The 15,187-nt window shown below is 36.2% G+C and overlaps 1 protein-coding gene across 1 annotated transcript; it reads left to right on the top strand.

Moving 5' to 3' along the window:
* Positions 1 to 6,654: 6,654 nt before the first annotated feature.
* Positions 6,655 to 12,142, top strand: zc3h15 (zinc finger CCCH-type containing 15). The gene is made up of 10 exons (XM_052566245.1): positions 6,655 to 6,860; positions 7,394 to 7,495; positions 7,603 to 7,714; positions 8,400 to 8,552; positions 8,768 to 8,859; positions 8,971 to 9,156; positions 9,265 to 9,411; positions 9,571 to 9,684; positions 10,600 to 10,732; positions 11,171 to 12,142. The coding sequence occupies exons 1-10, from the start codon at positions 6,786 to 6,788 to the stop codon at positions 11,356 to 11,358; spliced, it is 1,302 nt and encodes a 433-aa protein (XP_052422205.1). The 5' UTR covers positions 6,655 to 6,785; the 3' UTR covers positions 11,359 to 12,142.
* The last annotated feature ends 3,045 nt before the right edge of the window (positions 12,143 to 15,187 follow it).

A 15,187-nucleotide genomic window follows, 5' to 3' on the forward strand; every position in this document is an offset into this window, starting at 1 on the left:
GGTCAAATGCAATTTTGTCTATTACGAAAAGGGACAAATGCAATTTTGTTGCCCCTCTGAACCAGCTGGCTCAAAAAAAAAACACACATATGCATTGCTTTTTGGAGAGTATCGGAATAATTCATGTGGCCACACATTTATTTTAATGATGGTATGTCTACAAAACATGGTTTCATAAACTCATCAGTTAATGTGAATATACAATATAAATGTTGATTAAAAAACATTGTTTAATTCCCAAATTATGTTTTTTTTTCCCCAAACAAACAAGGTCTTTCTTTCCCTCGACAGGCATGATACATTTACTAATGAAGTTGTGATATCATAAAAGTATGATATGCAGATATCCTCCCTGTAGAATCTGTCTGGCATTGTGTCCATCTATAATCTCTACAGTTTATATCTACTTATCCATCCATTTTTTTCTTGCTTTATGAAGCAAATTTTGACAAACCGTAGGCTATTCACGAGACACATTAGTCTGATGGCAGTAAGGGGTCTTGACTCAAAGAATCTCTGGGCAATGAGAAAATTAGACACGAGTCTTTCCTCCCTGCCTGCTTTCTCACGGCTACACTCGGTTGAGCAGCGACACAGAGCTGCAAGGCCACAGAGATACACAGCAGGGAACCCTAATTACTGCCTTAGCCAAAAAGAGCTCTCAAAGACGGAGGGGAGGTGGTGACTATGAGAATCCTGTTTTAGAGTGGATGCTGAGATTAAGTGGATACTTACTATTCCCTCATTTTTGGAAAAGTATAGATGTGCTTCAAAAATGTGACTGTTCCATGAGGGCAATACGCAGAAGAGATAATGACATGAATGTCACAGGTCATTTATCTGGAAGGTCATTTGATTTAACATTTAATTGACTCTTCCACCCACAATAGAGATTCATTTGTGAAATATGCCTGGGTTAAGATGGTGAACTGTGCATTTAAAGCCAGACAATGTATTTATGAAAAAACTGAAACTGAAAACTGGTTCGTATTTAGATGTTACTTTAAAATATTTTCCGATATATGAAATATACCATATAACTGTTTCCCCTTTTTGCCTTTATATTTACATTTCTTGTATCAAAACAAACATTAGATTAATGTTTCTCTCTGATTTTTTTTTTTTTTTTTTTTTTTTTGATCATATAACAAATTTGGGGGTTGAAATTGCCTTTTCAAATGAATAAATACAAACTTTTCTCTTTAGACAAATGTAATAATCACAACAATGTTATTGTCTGTGTTTTTGTGCAGTAACCACTCTTGTTTTTCTCTCAAGGTTGTATCACTGTTCTGTTTTAAAACTCCTTTCTTGTACGTAAGAGGCTGGTGACTCATTGTAAGCACAAAGAGTTGCTTATATATACATTTTTTTTTTTTCTTTTTTCTTTTTTTGCTCTAGACCTTCCATTAAGAAATCATTTAAATGCCAGCATAGTACATGAAAGTGCAAAAAAGATGAGTCATGGTCACCATTTCACGACAAGCTGACAGCATAATGATAACATCTGTAAGGCACGTATTTAATGTTTCTGGGGGGAGTGACAAGGGAAGATATTAAGAGTCTGTGGGGGGTGTTCAATAAGAACTTGGATGGACGGTTGTAAATTAGGTTCAGTATCAGGAGTGAAAGTACTGCAAGTAGGTGACATTGCTGTGTAGATGGATACTGAGTTTTGGTGGTTTCGAAATCTATTCCAAACTATCATTTCACAAAAGAATTTTCCTTTTTGCTAAATGCCTGTTACAAAACAAAAAATGGATTTATGATATAAGCAACCACATAATCTTAAAAAAAATATATATATTTTTTTATTGTATAAAATGTCAGTATTCAGCGTTTTATGTTAAGAACAAAACATTAGGCCTATTTATACATCTGTATCTGCAGATTAAATGAATCCATCTCCCTTCTGAGATAGATAAACTGTGTAAATACATGCTATTTCAGATTCCAGAAATGTTTTCTTATGAAAGACACTGTACCGGAAGAAGTGCTTCTTATTCTTACCCAGAAATACAAAATGGAAGAAATTGTTGCTACTCAAGCTGTGTATGAACATTTAATTATTTATTTATTTGCTTTTTTTTCTATTTGGCATTTACTTGTACTTTTACTTTCAATACTCAAGCAGATTTCAACTTCTACCAAAGTCATTTTCTGGTACGATATCTGTACTTTCAGGTACTTTGTACACCTATGGGGCCGTGCATTATGCTGCAACATGAGGTGATGGTCGTGGATTAATGGCGCAACAATGAACCTCAGGATCTCGTCACGTTATCTCTGTGCATTCAAAATGCCATCAATAAAATTCACTTTTTTCGGTTGTCCATAACATACGCCTGCCCATACTATAACCCCACCACCACCAAGGTCCACAACTTGGACATCAGCAAACCGCTCACCCATACGACACCACACATGTCTGTCATCTCTCCTGTATTGAAAACTCTGATTCATCCGTGAAGAGAACACCTCCCCAAATTGCCAGACACCATTGAATGTGAGCATTTGCCGACTCAAGTCGGTTACGATGACGAGCATGCAGATGAGATGGTTTCTCACCGTTTGTGCAGAAATTCTTTGTTTATGCAAACCGATTGACTGTTGCAGCAGCTGTCCAGGTGGCTGGTCTCAGACGATCTTGGAGGTGAAGATGCTGGATGTGGAGGTCCTGGGTTGGTTTGGTTACATGTGGTCTGCAGTTGTGAGGCTGGTTGGAAGTACTGGCAAATTCTCTGAAACGCCTTTGGAGACGGCTTATGGTAGAGAAATGAACATTCAATTCATGGGCAACAGCTCAGGTGGACATTCCTGCAGTCAGCATGCCAAATGCACGCTCCCTCAAAACTTGCGACATCTGTGGCATTTTGTTGTGTGATAAAACTGCACATTTTAGAGTGGCCTTTTATTGTGGCCTGCCTAAGGCACACCTGTGCAATAATCATGCTGTCTAATCAGCATCTTGAGACTTTCTGTTTGGGAAAACTGTGTAAAACTTATTCAGCAGCGCTGAAGGTCAGCAACATTCAAACTCTCTCTTTTAAAAAAATAATAATAATAAAGATTAATATTTATAATGATTGATTATCTAATGATAGAAGCATTTCCCATATTGAAGATTATCATTAGAGGCAGAATATTATTTATAAGAGAACATCAATGCTGCATTTTTTTGTGTGCCTCTTTGACTGTGTTCTGCAAGGAATTCAACAGGTGACTCAAAACTATTTGAACATTAAGCTAAAATAATTCATATCAGGGCTTGATGAACAGCTAAAATTAGTTTCTTGATGTATCAGTCCCTGGGTAATTTCAGCTTCCTGCTCAAACACACATTTGAATTACCAACATTCAATGAGCATTTAACTTAAATCACACAGTGAATGACATTGTTCTTTTGTGTTCTGCTATTCTGCACTTTACTTGGCCACATCGGCAGTGTGTGTGCTGATAAATATTGCAGAGGGTTTTGTGGGTTATTGCGCACTGCGCTGAGCCAGGAGGACGTTGCAGAAGGCTTTGGATAATTTACTGTGCCATAAAGGCAGCATGAGTGATTTTCTCTAGTATTTATTACCCCCACCCAATGAATTGCCAAACCATTTCATTCAGTTTATGGCTTTATGCTAATGTGCGAAAATCAAATTAAGTTGACTTTGTTTATTTATTTGATTTTAAGTTGGTTTACTTTGTGATTTATTTGACATTTGAACATATGGTGTTTGATGGATAGCTAATAACATCTGACACTTGGAGATTAAAAGTAGCAAAAGGCTAGTTGCAGTTCTACATTTGTTTGAATGTCTTTATGTATTACAAATCAACAAAATGTTATTTAAAAAATCAAAACAGACTCATTGTAAAGTTGTAAATTAAACAAAGACAATTAGAGCATGTTATTCAAGAAAATACTACTTTAGACTTTAATTCAGAATTATAGATTAATTAAAGGTAATACTTACCAGTTTGAATCAGTTTTTAGTGTAGGCCTATAATGTTTTCATTTAGTAGGCTACAGTTAATTTTATGGTCAAACATCTTTCAGCTGATTCAGGTGGCCATAGACACTTGCACTTTGTCTCAGTAATTTAAGGCATTGTTGGACATCAGTGCAGGAAATATAAAAAAATAACTGTGCAGAGTGTGCAGAAAGACATCTATTTGTTTGAAAAATGAAATCAGTACCATTTTATGTCGTGTGTGTGTGTGTGTGTTAATAGATTCGTTTTAAAATGGTGATTTACTTATTTATAAAAGAGGCTGGCCGCCCCCTAGAGGACAATAATGATATTTTGTATCCACGCTCTATTCAAAAGGTAAACACAAATCTGTACGTATACCAGATTTCCAGAACTGTGCTCCGAACGAATAATATTTTAATCATTAACAGAATGGCTAGAAAATGAACACGTGGTTGTGTGTGTGTGCGTGCCTGCGTGCGTGTGTGTGTGTTTTATGTGTTTATGCTTTTTAACCATCTTCTACAGACATTATCATAAACATGTCTGTCATTTTATACAGATGGATTTTTCTATCTAAAGTTAACTAAAGAAAAAAATTAAAACAGATTTTATAAAATCCATTGCTGTTTATTAATGTTTGGGTTGCTATTTTCCTATCATGAATTGTCACTTTTGAGAGGATAATGTAAAAAAAATGGCTTATGATAGTAAAAGAACTTATAAAAGAGTAATATGAAATAAAGTAATATAGAAAGGATGCAACATTTGAAAATGTTGATACATTATTTTGAAATATCTGTAATATATGAAGAAATTTAAATATATTAATCTGAAATATTTATGAACAAATCAACACTTATTTCATGCACTATATTACAAAATACATGATGGGGGAATTTAAATTAACTGCAAAGTAGAAATGACTCTGGTGTGACAGCAGGATGCTGCCTGTGTGAAATTAAATTCTGTACCAAAAATTTAAGCAAAAAAGTATTTACAAAGGAAGCTCAAAAAAAAAAAAAAAAAAAAAACCTATAACAACATTCCAGACAACATCAACAAAATCCATTCATACATTTAACCACCACTTAATATAATGGATGAGCAGCTTCATTTCTGTAGCTGTGATTTCCATTGTTACTCAAGAGTGTGTTTATCTCACCTCTCCCTTTTGGATTTCTCACAGAGAGGAGTGTGGCAACAGAATCCCATCCGTCTGCTGAATCGGCAGAATAATAACATAATGGAAAAGGTGCGACAGTATGAGCTGCTTAGCACAAGACTTCTGCTTTGATTAAACTGTGTCAGACTAAAACCTGAGAAAAAAAAATCCAATAGAAAGAGAATCAACAAATAAAAAATGCTCAGTGTTCAGACAAGACATATAAAGAAAAATTCAAACGAAAAGTGTTTTAAAATTCTTCTAAAGCTACATTTCTTTCCAAGCATCTGCAGGTCCTCAAAGCTCAAACATTAGAGTTTGTATGAATATCTGAGGTATCTTTGAGACTATCAGCTACATATTCCTCTAAAGCACCCGAGGCCAAGTTGACTAATGGAAGACTCATCAAGTCGCCTCTCTATTTGCTTTGGATGGGAGGATCTGATATGCAGCAGGAGGAGAAAGAGCAGTTGCTTGTAGAAACTGCCAGAGTTAATGATGGCTACTTACAGCAGGGTGTCCATTTGTGATTAGACACTATTCATCACTCCGACAAGGGGAACACATTTGGTGTGATGTTGATAAATCAAAACAGCTCCTAATGAGAATGCTGGAGGGGCCTTCCTCTTCATTTATAGGTGTGCTCATCATCTAGTTCATCTCACAGAAACCTCTCTCCATACCATAAATGACGTTACTTTTAATCATACATGTTTCACTCAAGCATCCCGCTCAAGTCAGTGATTAGAACATCCACATAAATGTTGAAATGCCAAGTTTCTTTAAAGCTAATCATGTTCAAATTAGATCCCTGTTCTTATACTCTCCTGGAATATATATATATATATATATATATATATATATATATATATATATATATATATATATATATATATATATATATATATATATATATATTAACAAGAAATACTATTTCTGTTTTTCTACTTCAAAAATTTACCTTTAAATTAATGTGTTACTTGATCTTTCTTGAAATGAATTTTTAAAGTTATGCATTTTGAGTAAAAAAAAAAAAAAAAAAAAAAAAAAAATACATTGACACCAACTTTTTAACTTTTTAACGTTTTAAGTACTGTGTTTCTTTTTACATTTATATTTTATAATTATATTTTTATATTATATTGTATTTTAAGTGTTGAAATTGTATTTTCATGCCAAATTCAATCTAATAAAACTTTTTACAAACCTAAACATAGTATTGTCAGTACTTCTGTCATTACTATGATATCAATCATTTAAAAAAGTCATGGAAAATTGAAAGTAATACAAACACATTTTTGCTTTATTTATAATTTATTAAATAAATATATAAATGGGAAATATTATTACCCTCAAACATTGTTACCCTCACATGCAAAACAATAAAAAAATCTACTCGAAGGCAGATCAAGGCCTTATTTTGTAATTGGAAGTAAACTATGGACCGCAAATCACAACAGAAAACATGAACAGCATGTTTATCAGCAGTGCGCTAGATGGCGTTGTTGTGCCACGTGCGCTCACATCATGCGCGCCCGGACTTCCCAGAATGCGTCGCGGCTGCTAGTGCGGTTAGCTTACGCTTGCCTGTGAACATACGGCATTATTCACACGGCGTCAGGGTTTCCTCAGTTTTATAGGTAGTCTTAAGCGATATGCCTCCGAAAAAGCCAGCCCAACCTGCAGGCAACAAGAAAACCCAAGAGAAGAAGAAAGAGAAGATCATTGAGGTGAGATTTGCGGCGTTTTAACACTCATGTAACGTTAGCATTCTCAACTCTGGGCCTTGTGCTCTGATTCACCCACCAGCGCATTTCTGAACCTTCTAATGCTATTAAAAACCTAAAATGAATGGAACTATATGAATAATCAGTTATATATTTGTTTAATTGGGTTAAACAAATTAAGATTAAACTGTCAGTCTGATATTGTCAACGTATCGGTAAGTAAAGAGGAAATGACGATATGAATTGAGCCAAAGTCTACTGCTAGTGTGCCACATTGAGGCTGTGTCTGAAAACACAGTGAGCTGTCCATGTAGACTGTATTTGCAGCCATTATCGGAGTCATTTGAAAGTGCCAAAATGACTTACAGTCGACAATTGGTTTGAAATGAAATGCCTGTTAATTTTGGTCTTATTTTATAAGCATCACATCGCTGTTCTGTTACGTTTAATTGTCTGATTATGTAACCTGTTTGTTTTGATGGGGCTGGTGTTTAGATGATGTCATTTTTACCGTGACTTTCAATTGTTCATGGCAGGATAAAACCTTTGGACTGAAAAACAAAAAGGGAGCTAAACAACAGAAGTTTATCAAAGCTGTGACTCAGCAGGTCAAGTTTGGACAGCAGAATCCACGACAGGTAATGATTGATTGACACTGATTTTAGTGTTTCTATCTTCAATTTGAATTCCCAAGTCAGTGTCCCAAAGGTCTGCAATGTGTTGAGGTTTTTTTCTCCCCCCGTAGGCTGCTGCTGCTGAAGCTGAAAAGAACAAAAAGAAGGATGACAAGAAGAAGGAGTTGTCAGAGTTGAATGAGCTCTTTAAGCCCGTGGTGGCAGCTCAGAAAGTCAGCAAAGGTAACTGGTCCATCGAATAAGAGACACGACTTTATTTGAAACTGTTCTCTGAATCATGCACATAATTTAAATCATCAGGGGTGCATTTCCCAAAACATTGTTAACCAGCTGGTTGTAATCAACAAACGAGTTACAGCTTTCGACCTGTAGTTAGAAGCATAGTATCTGGTTACATGCTTAAATAGACCAGTACAATCTGTATTTTTCTAGTTTGTCATAAAAATAAAAGCACAGTTTTTTTGAAGAGTGCATGTGCAAATATGATCCAGTACCCAGTGGAACCCTGGAGTATGATGTAAGAGGGAATCAGTGATTAAATCAAGCATCTGTAAATAAAGCAAAACAACAGAGAACAAAAATGGCAAGGTAGTCCTTAAATGTTTATTTATAGCAGTAATGTGACAATTAAAACCTAAACCGATTAATTAGCTGAAGTTATTACTCCCATCACTTTAAGATCTGTATTGTTTAGCCATTGCTAGTTAAGAGATGAGTGCAACTGTATATTTTATGGCCATCTGTATACTTTACTTTGGTCTTAGCTTGGTTTATGTAGCTCTGTGATGAATAGAATTGTCTTGCTTTGGAATGGTTACTGTCCATCTGTTCGTTTTGCTCTTCTGTTCTGTTCTTTGTTTTGTTGTGTGTGTGATCTCTTTCATGGTTTTTCTGTTTTTCGTTTCAGGTGTAGATCCCAAGTCTGTGCTGTGTGCTTTCTTTAAGCAAGGCCAGTGTACCAAAGGTGATAAGTGTAAATTCTCTCATGACCTCACTTTGGAGAGGAAATGTGAGAAAAGAAGCTTGTATGTGGATGGGAGAGATGATGAGCTGGAGAAAGGCAAGTCCAATAGTATTTTTATGAGGTTATATTTTTAGCATGGTATTATGTACACTAATACATTTGAAAAACAAATGATCACATACTGACAAGGTTTCTGGAATTGACATAAGTGGAACTGTTGCTTCTGATTTGGTTGATAGAATTAATCTGAAAAAATAATCTTGCTTGCTTTTATGTAGTTATCTAAATTGTTTTGATTTTTGTAATCACAGACACTATGGACAATTGGGATGAAAAGAAACTTGAGGAAGTGGTGAACAAGAAACATGGAGAGGCTGAAAAGAAGAAAGCAAAGACCCAAATTGTAGGTTCTGGCAGGAAGTATGCACTTACAATTTTGCACGTAAATCATCTAGATATTATTGATGTTTTGATCAGTGAATCAAAGAAATTAATGAATAATTTTTATTTTAAGGTGTGCAAGTATTTCCTTGATGCTATTGAAAACAACAAATACGGCTGGTTTTGGGTTTGTCCTGGAGGAGGGGACAACTGTATGTACCGCCACGCTCTCCCGGTGGGCTTTGTTCTGAAGAAAGACAAGAAGAAAGAAGAGACGAACGTGGAGGAGATCTCGCTGGAGGATTTGATAGAGACTGAGGTGAGAAGGAAGAGCGTTTCAGATTGCGATTGTGAAGTAGCAGTGTCATTGAATCTGATTGTTATCAATCACAATTGTTGTTATGATCAGCTGTACTTTATTTTGTAGCGAGCTTCCTTGGGAGCAAATGTCACCCGAATTACTCTGGAAACATTCTTGGCCTGGAAGAAAAGGAAAAGGCAAGAGAAACTGGCTAAAGCAGAGCAGGACATGGAGAGAAAGAAAGCAGACTTCAAAGCTGGCAGAGCATATGGGGTGAGTGAAAATCAAGACGCTTATATTCCTGATTGATTAAAATACTGATCTTAAAATAAAGATGTTGAGGTCTTGAAAAAAATACTCTGAAAAAGTATTGGGCATTAAAAGTCCTGGTACTTCAAGACTCTCCTCATCTCTTGCTTTCATGTCCTGCAGGTCAGTGGAAGGGAAGTGTTTGAGTTCAGACCTGAGCTTGTTGATGATGACGATGCAGAGGCCGATGATACAAAATATTCGGATGAAGATGACGATGCTGAGGGTTATAACGAGGTTTGAAAAATAAATTTCATGTTATTTAACAGAATGCACCATTACCTAATATAAGCTATACACTGTGTACACAATTATTAGACATGTTGATATTCTGATATTCTTTTTTACCAATTCCAAACCACATCGATCTTAATAACTACTATTGTCCAAGAAGGCAGGTAGTGAAAAACTCCTTACTCAGGTGTGCAGAATGATTAGGCATGTTTTCCTTTACTGATAAAATTAGCTTAAAACAGAGGTTAAATTCAGACTGAGATTTATCCCCCATGAGAAATATTCAAAACTAATGCAATACAGAAATTGCAAAGTTAAGGCATGACCATTGGACAGCAAAATGCTCTCTGGGACAAAAAGGTCTGAAAAAAAACAGGTGGAGAAAAAAAGACATGTTAACTGCAAAAGTATTAAGAATTAATGTGAAGAATTGGACACAAAACCATCAAAAACCATTTCATCTCCAGCGCCACCATATTTCAGAACTGCAAACTTCCTGGAGTCTCCAGAATTACAAGGTGTCAGGTTCTCCGAAAAAAAAAAAAAAAAACAGACCTCACAACTATGGAACCGCTTCAAAACACTTGAAATATGTGCACGAAAACATTTTGGTTTCTTTATAATGTTTTTGTGCCTTTCGTGGAGCTCAACAATAACACAGAATGGTATGCACACAATACTGTATTTGGATCGGTCTCGTTTGACTAGAAAATTGGAGCCGATACCGATCCCGAGAATCGGATCGATGCATCCTTATGTCTAATAATTATGAATGCCGTGTATAAACATTGTATATAAAATTAATTCGAGCAAATCTATTACATGTTTAATCTTTGTGTCTGTTGCATGTAATACTTTGTGATTCACTTATTTCAAGTCTCAAGTCGTTAAGCATTGTTAACATGATTGTCTCTCCAGGTGGAGGAAATAGATGAGGTTCAGGACATTGACATTGCTAGATTTGTCCCTAAAGAGGTGGATAATGCAGGTATAACAGTGGCATCTGCAGACCGGTTTACTGCCAAAGCTCCTCCAACAAATGACACAGATGGTGAGATGCATCTAAATATCTTTGTGTTTTTAGTATGCTAATTTGAGGTTTGTGTAAGTACAGTCTTGTTTGAATAGTCAGGCAGAGAAGGGTAGAATGACAATATAAGAAAAAGAAAGAAATGGCATATATATTAAATATTTCACAATTTTCTACCCAGCTGTTTTCAGGTTAGTGAATCACATAAAAAATAAAACATTACTGTTTACTTTTCAGCTATATATATATATTTTTTTTTATTACCCAATTAACTTGCCTACCGCAATTTCAGAAACCGTGCTTTACAGTGATCTATATTTAATGGTTGTTTTTAATCTTCACTACCTTAAAATAGTCAATCTTTTTATCTTTTTTGAATGAGTGTAATAACTCTCAATCAGGTCACAGCTATCTATAAATGTCTTTCAGACATCACTGAACTCTGTTTTGTCTCCACAGACAATAAATTGAGCGAGGCATCAGGTGGATCTGTGGAGAATGGGGAACACTGCGAGGATGAGACGCTGGAGGACGGAGAAACCAATGATGACGAGTCAGAGGCAGTGCCTGTAGACGAGAACCTATTCACCGGGGAGGATCTAGACGAACTTGAGGAGGAGCTCAACACACTGGACCTGGACGAGTGAAGACTGGGACTGGTGCATCATTCATAAACTACACATGGCTTGATGTGAATGACGATATTTTCACAAATAACTACCACCTGAATTGCCATGTCAGAAGCCGATCTGCCTGCGATATGCACCCTCATCACTCGATGTCCCAGGATGCTACAGGAGAGACTGGAGTGGATGTGGCTCTTGTTCTCACTCTGATTTAACTTTTTTTTTTTTTTTTTTTTTTTTTAATTGCAGTCTACCCCAAAAGCACAGTCAGGTGAGGGTTTGGTTCTTCAGCAGGAACATACTCCAAATATTTATGAGGCTGTTGATTATTTGATATTTCTGCGTTTGATTAAATCAGTCTTTGAAATGATCCAGCATAAATCCTCTTTTGGAATCTGTTTTCCTCTTCCTCTGCTGTTGAAATGTTGCTATAATGAAAACAAAGGTTCAGTCGATCGGTCTCATTTCAGTTTTTAACTTGTAACCAACTGCATGCCTATCAGGATCAGAATGTAAAGGTGAATAAGTGTGATGCTGACTTTCAAGTGTTCCATAATCAGTTGATCAGATTGAGGTGTTGAATGTGAAGTCTCTCGGATGCAGATGTGGCATCTGGCCTTACAGAAGGAGATGTGGATGTCGACATCATTACTAGTCAGATTTGATTTTTGAAGTGGTTTCAAGAAATATCAGCAAAAGAGGTGAGATTGTGAACTAGTAACATCTCTGTCCTTTTGTATTCAATTGTTTTAAATTGCCCTCCCACCAACAAAAGAAATTGTAAATAAAAGGATATCAGATACTGGCTTTGAGTTGAAATGTCTAATTGTAACTTTTGATTGAGTGTAGGTTTATTTAAGCTTAAACATCTGAAGTTTGTTCAGAAAAACTTAAACACACAGTCTGGTCTAGATATGGACTGCTTATCCTATATCAAAAGATTTATTACATTATGTGAAATATGGGTCTGCAACAAGCCCAAATCCATGAATTATTACCTGAATAAATGTATTATGCAGTTGTGCTGTTCTTAACACATGGTGGCACTGTATCACTAGTTCCATATAAAGCTTAAGATTTCAATAATTACATTTGCCTGGAAACACAATGGTTTTATGATATCTTAAAAAAGTTTACCAGTTCACTCCTGCCCAAGTCATGCTGGTGAAAGACTTTTTGTCAATGAAAATGATTAATCAAAACGGGAATCACAACTGTTTTAAGCCTTTTTAATTTAAAAATTGCAAATACATGCGGAAAAAAATAATTCTGCAAAAAAAAAAAATGCATTTACTGGCCATGTTTTTAGAGGAAGAGCAAAACTACAGTTGGGTTTTATTAATAAAAATTCAAAAAGAACATTTATTTAAAATACAAGTCTTATGACAATATACACTACTATGTTCAAAACTTTGGGATCACAAAATTTTGTTTTCTTTAAAAAAATGAACACTCAGCAAGGATGTTAAACTGATAAAACATGATCAAAGTAACTAAGTAAGTAAAGACTTGTTGGGAAAGGTTTCTGTATTTAAATATAAGTAAATGCTGTTTTTATAACTTTTTATTCATCAAAGAATTCTGAAAAAAAGTATCAGTTGCCAACAAAATATGAAGCAGCACAACGGTTTTCCACACTAATACATCAGAATATTATATTAATGACTGATCATGTGACACTCAAGCCTGAAGTAGCAGCTGATGGAAATGCCGCTTTGCATCACAGAAATTATTTAAAAGTTTATTAAAACATTTAAATAGTAATATTTCATCACTGTATTTGTTTCAGCATTTTTAAACGAATGCAGCCTTGATGAAAAAATAAATCTTACTGATCCCAAACATTTGAATGGCAGTGTATATTGATCTTTATCAGTAGTGCCATTTGGATATTTTTTATTTTCTTTTAAATGAAATCAGCAAATATGTATTTCTTTGATGAATTCCGCAAATACTGATGTACTTTTGTTTCTGTGGGCTTTGTTCTGAAGAAGGAAAAAGAATGAAAAGATCTCACTGGAGGATTTGGTAGAGAATTACTCTAGTTACTCTGGAAACATTCTTGGCCTGGAAGAAAAGGAAAAGGCAGGAGAAACTGACTAAAGCAGAGCAGGCCATGGAGAGAAAGAAAGCTGGCAGAGCACTTGGGGTGAGTGACACACTGATGTTCATCCTCTGTTTGCTTGATTGAAAAAATGAGTGACTCAATTAATTGGATATTTTGGCGGTGATGCTGTGGTTTGACCAGGAGGTGACAGTAAAGCTTATGCTCTCAGATCCTGTGGTTCTGCTGATTTACTGTGTCCTGGGGATTATTTCATAAAACAAGTTTACCAAATAATCCAGGCTTATTTCACTTAGTCTGATTTACTTTGTACCAAATCAGCTGACAATGAGTCAGACTTACCAAAATAAACCTGGCTTATCTGGTAAACTTGTTTTATGAAATAAGCCCCAGGTTCTTCAAGACTCTTTCATGTTGTTGTCTTTTGTGTTAAATGACACTTCAATCTTGCTTTCATTTTCTGCAGGTCAGTGGAAGGAAGGGTTTGAGTTCAGACCTGAGCTTGTTAAAGGGGGGGTGAAATGCTCGTTTTCACTCAATATCCTGTTAATCTTGAGTACCTATAGAGTAGTACTGCAACCTTCATAACTCAAAAAAGTCTTTAGTTTTATTATATTCATAAGAGAAAGATAGTCTGTACCGATTTTTCCCGGAAAAACACGACCGGCTGGAGGCGTGACGTGTGGGCGGAGCTAAAGAATCACGAGCGCCAGTAGGCTTTTGCGTTGAGAGCATGTGGAAGCTGTGACATTACCGTGAGGGAAAAACTATCATCCGAAACAAACCATGGCTCACAGTCAGATTCAGCCGTTTATTTATGATCCAGAATCAGATCCCGAGGCTGAAACTGAACGAGAGCAGCAGCAGCAACGACTCGCTCCGAGCGGGGCTCGATCCCGGGTCTCCAGCATGGGAGGGGACACACTAACAAGGAGGCAGAGATATTTGAAGCAGTTTTACTCACCGCCTACGGTTCCAACACAAGATCGTGACCCTTTTTCGTTGGGACTGCATTATCCTTAAGAAATAAACGATACGCAAATCCGTCGTCAAACTGGGCCTTGTTTTTAAAACAAGCATCTTCGAAATGCAGGGAACAAACAAAAACACTTGCACAACTCATTTGATGCTCTGTAAAAATAAACTCCATCCACTGGTCCCACTTGCCCTGTCAACCAAAAACACATTTCTTTTGTGACTTTTCGTGACGCTCTCGCTCTGATCAGTGAATCGCTCTGATCAGTGAAATGTCTGTGCTCAGCCTCGCTGTAGAAGTTCCCTTAGGACCCATATAAGGAAATTTCGCTCCATCTAACGTCACACAAAGCCATGCTCGAAAAAAACTTTCCGAAACTTGTGACAAACCGGAAGGAGTATTTTGGGAACAAAAATACTCCTTCAAATGTACAACTTAATTTTTGAAACTTTGTCCATGTTTAGCATGGGAATCCAACTCTTTAACAGTGTAAAAAAACTCACTATGCATGAAATAGCATTTCACCTCCCCTTTAAAGATGACAATCAGGAGGGTGATGAAACGTGGAGATGTGGAGATGTTTATTACCACTGCTCTACCCACAAAGCTGATGGTCTAGCTTTCTCATCACCTAGGGCTTTGTGGTCCTGGGGATACAGGAAGTTAGTTTTAATGGCAGTCAAAAAATAAAGGCTTTTCGCTTCTTTGGTAGATTGTTTTTCTGACACATTGCTCCAGCAGCTGGACTGAAACTGTTTTTAATACACAGAGGTATTGATGAGGTCTAACTTCTCTCTGTCACTGAATCT

Source organism: Carassius gibelio, chromosome B9 (genome assembly GCF_023724105.1).
Source record: "Carassius gibelio isolate Cgi1373 ecotype wild population from Czech Republic chromosome B9, carGib1.2-hapl.c, whole genome shotgun sequence".
NCBI classification, from domain to species: Eukaryota; Metazoa; Chordata; class Actinopteri; order Cypriniformes; family Cyprinidae; genus Carassius; species Carassius gibelio.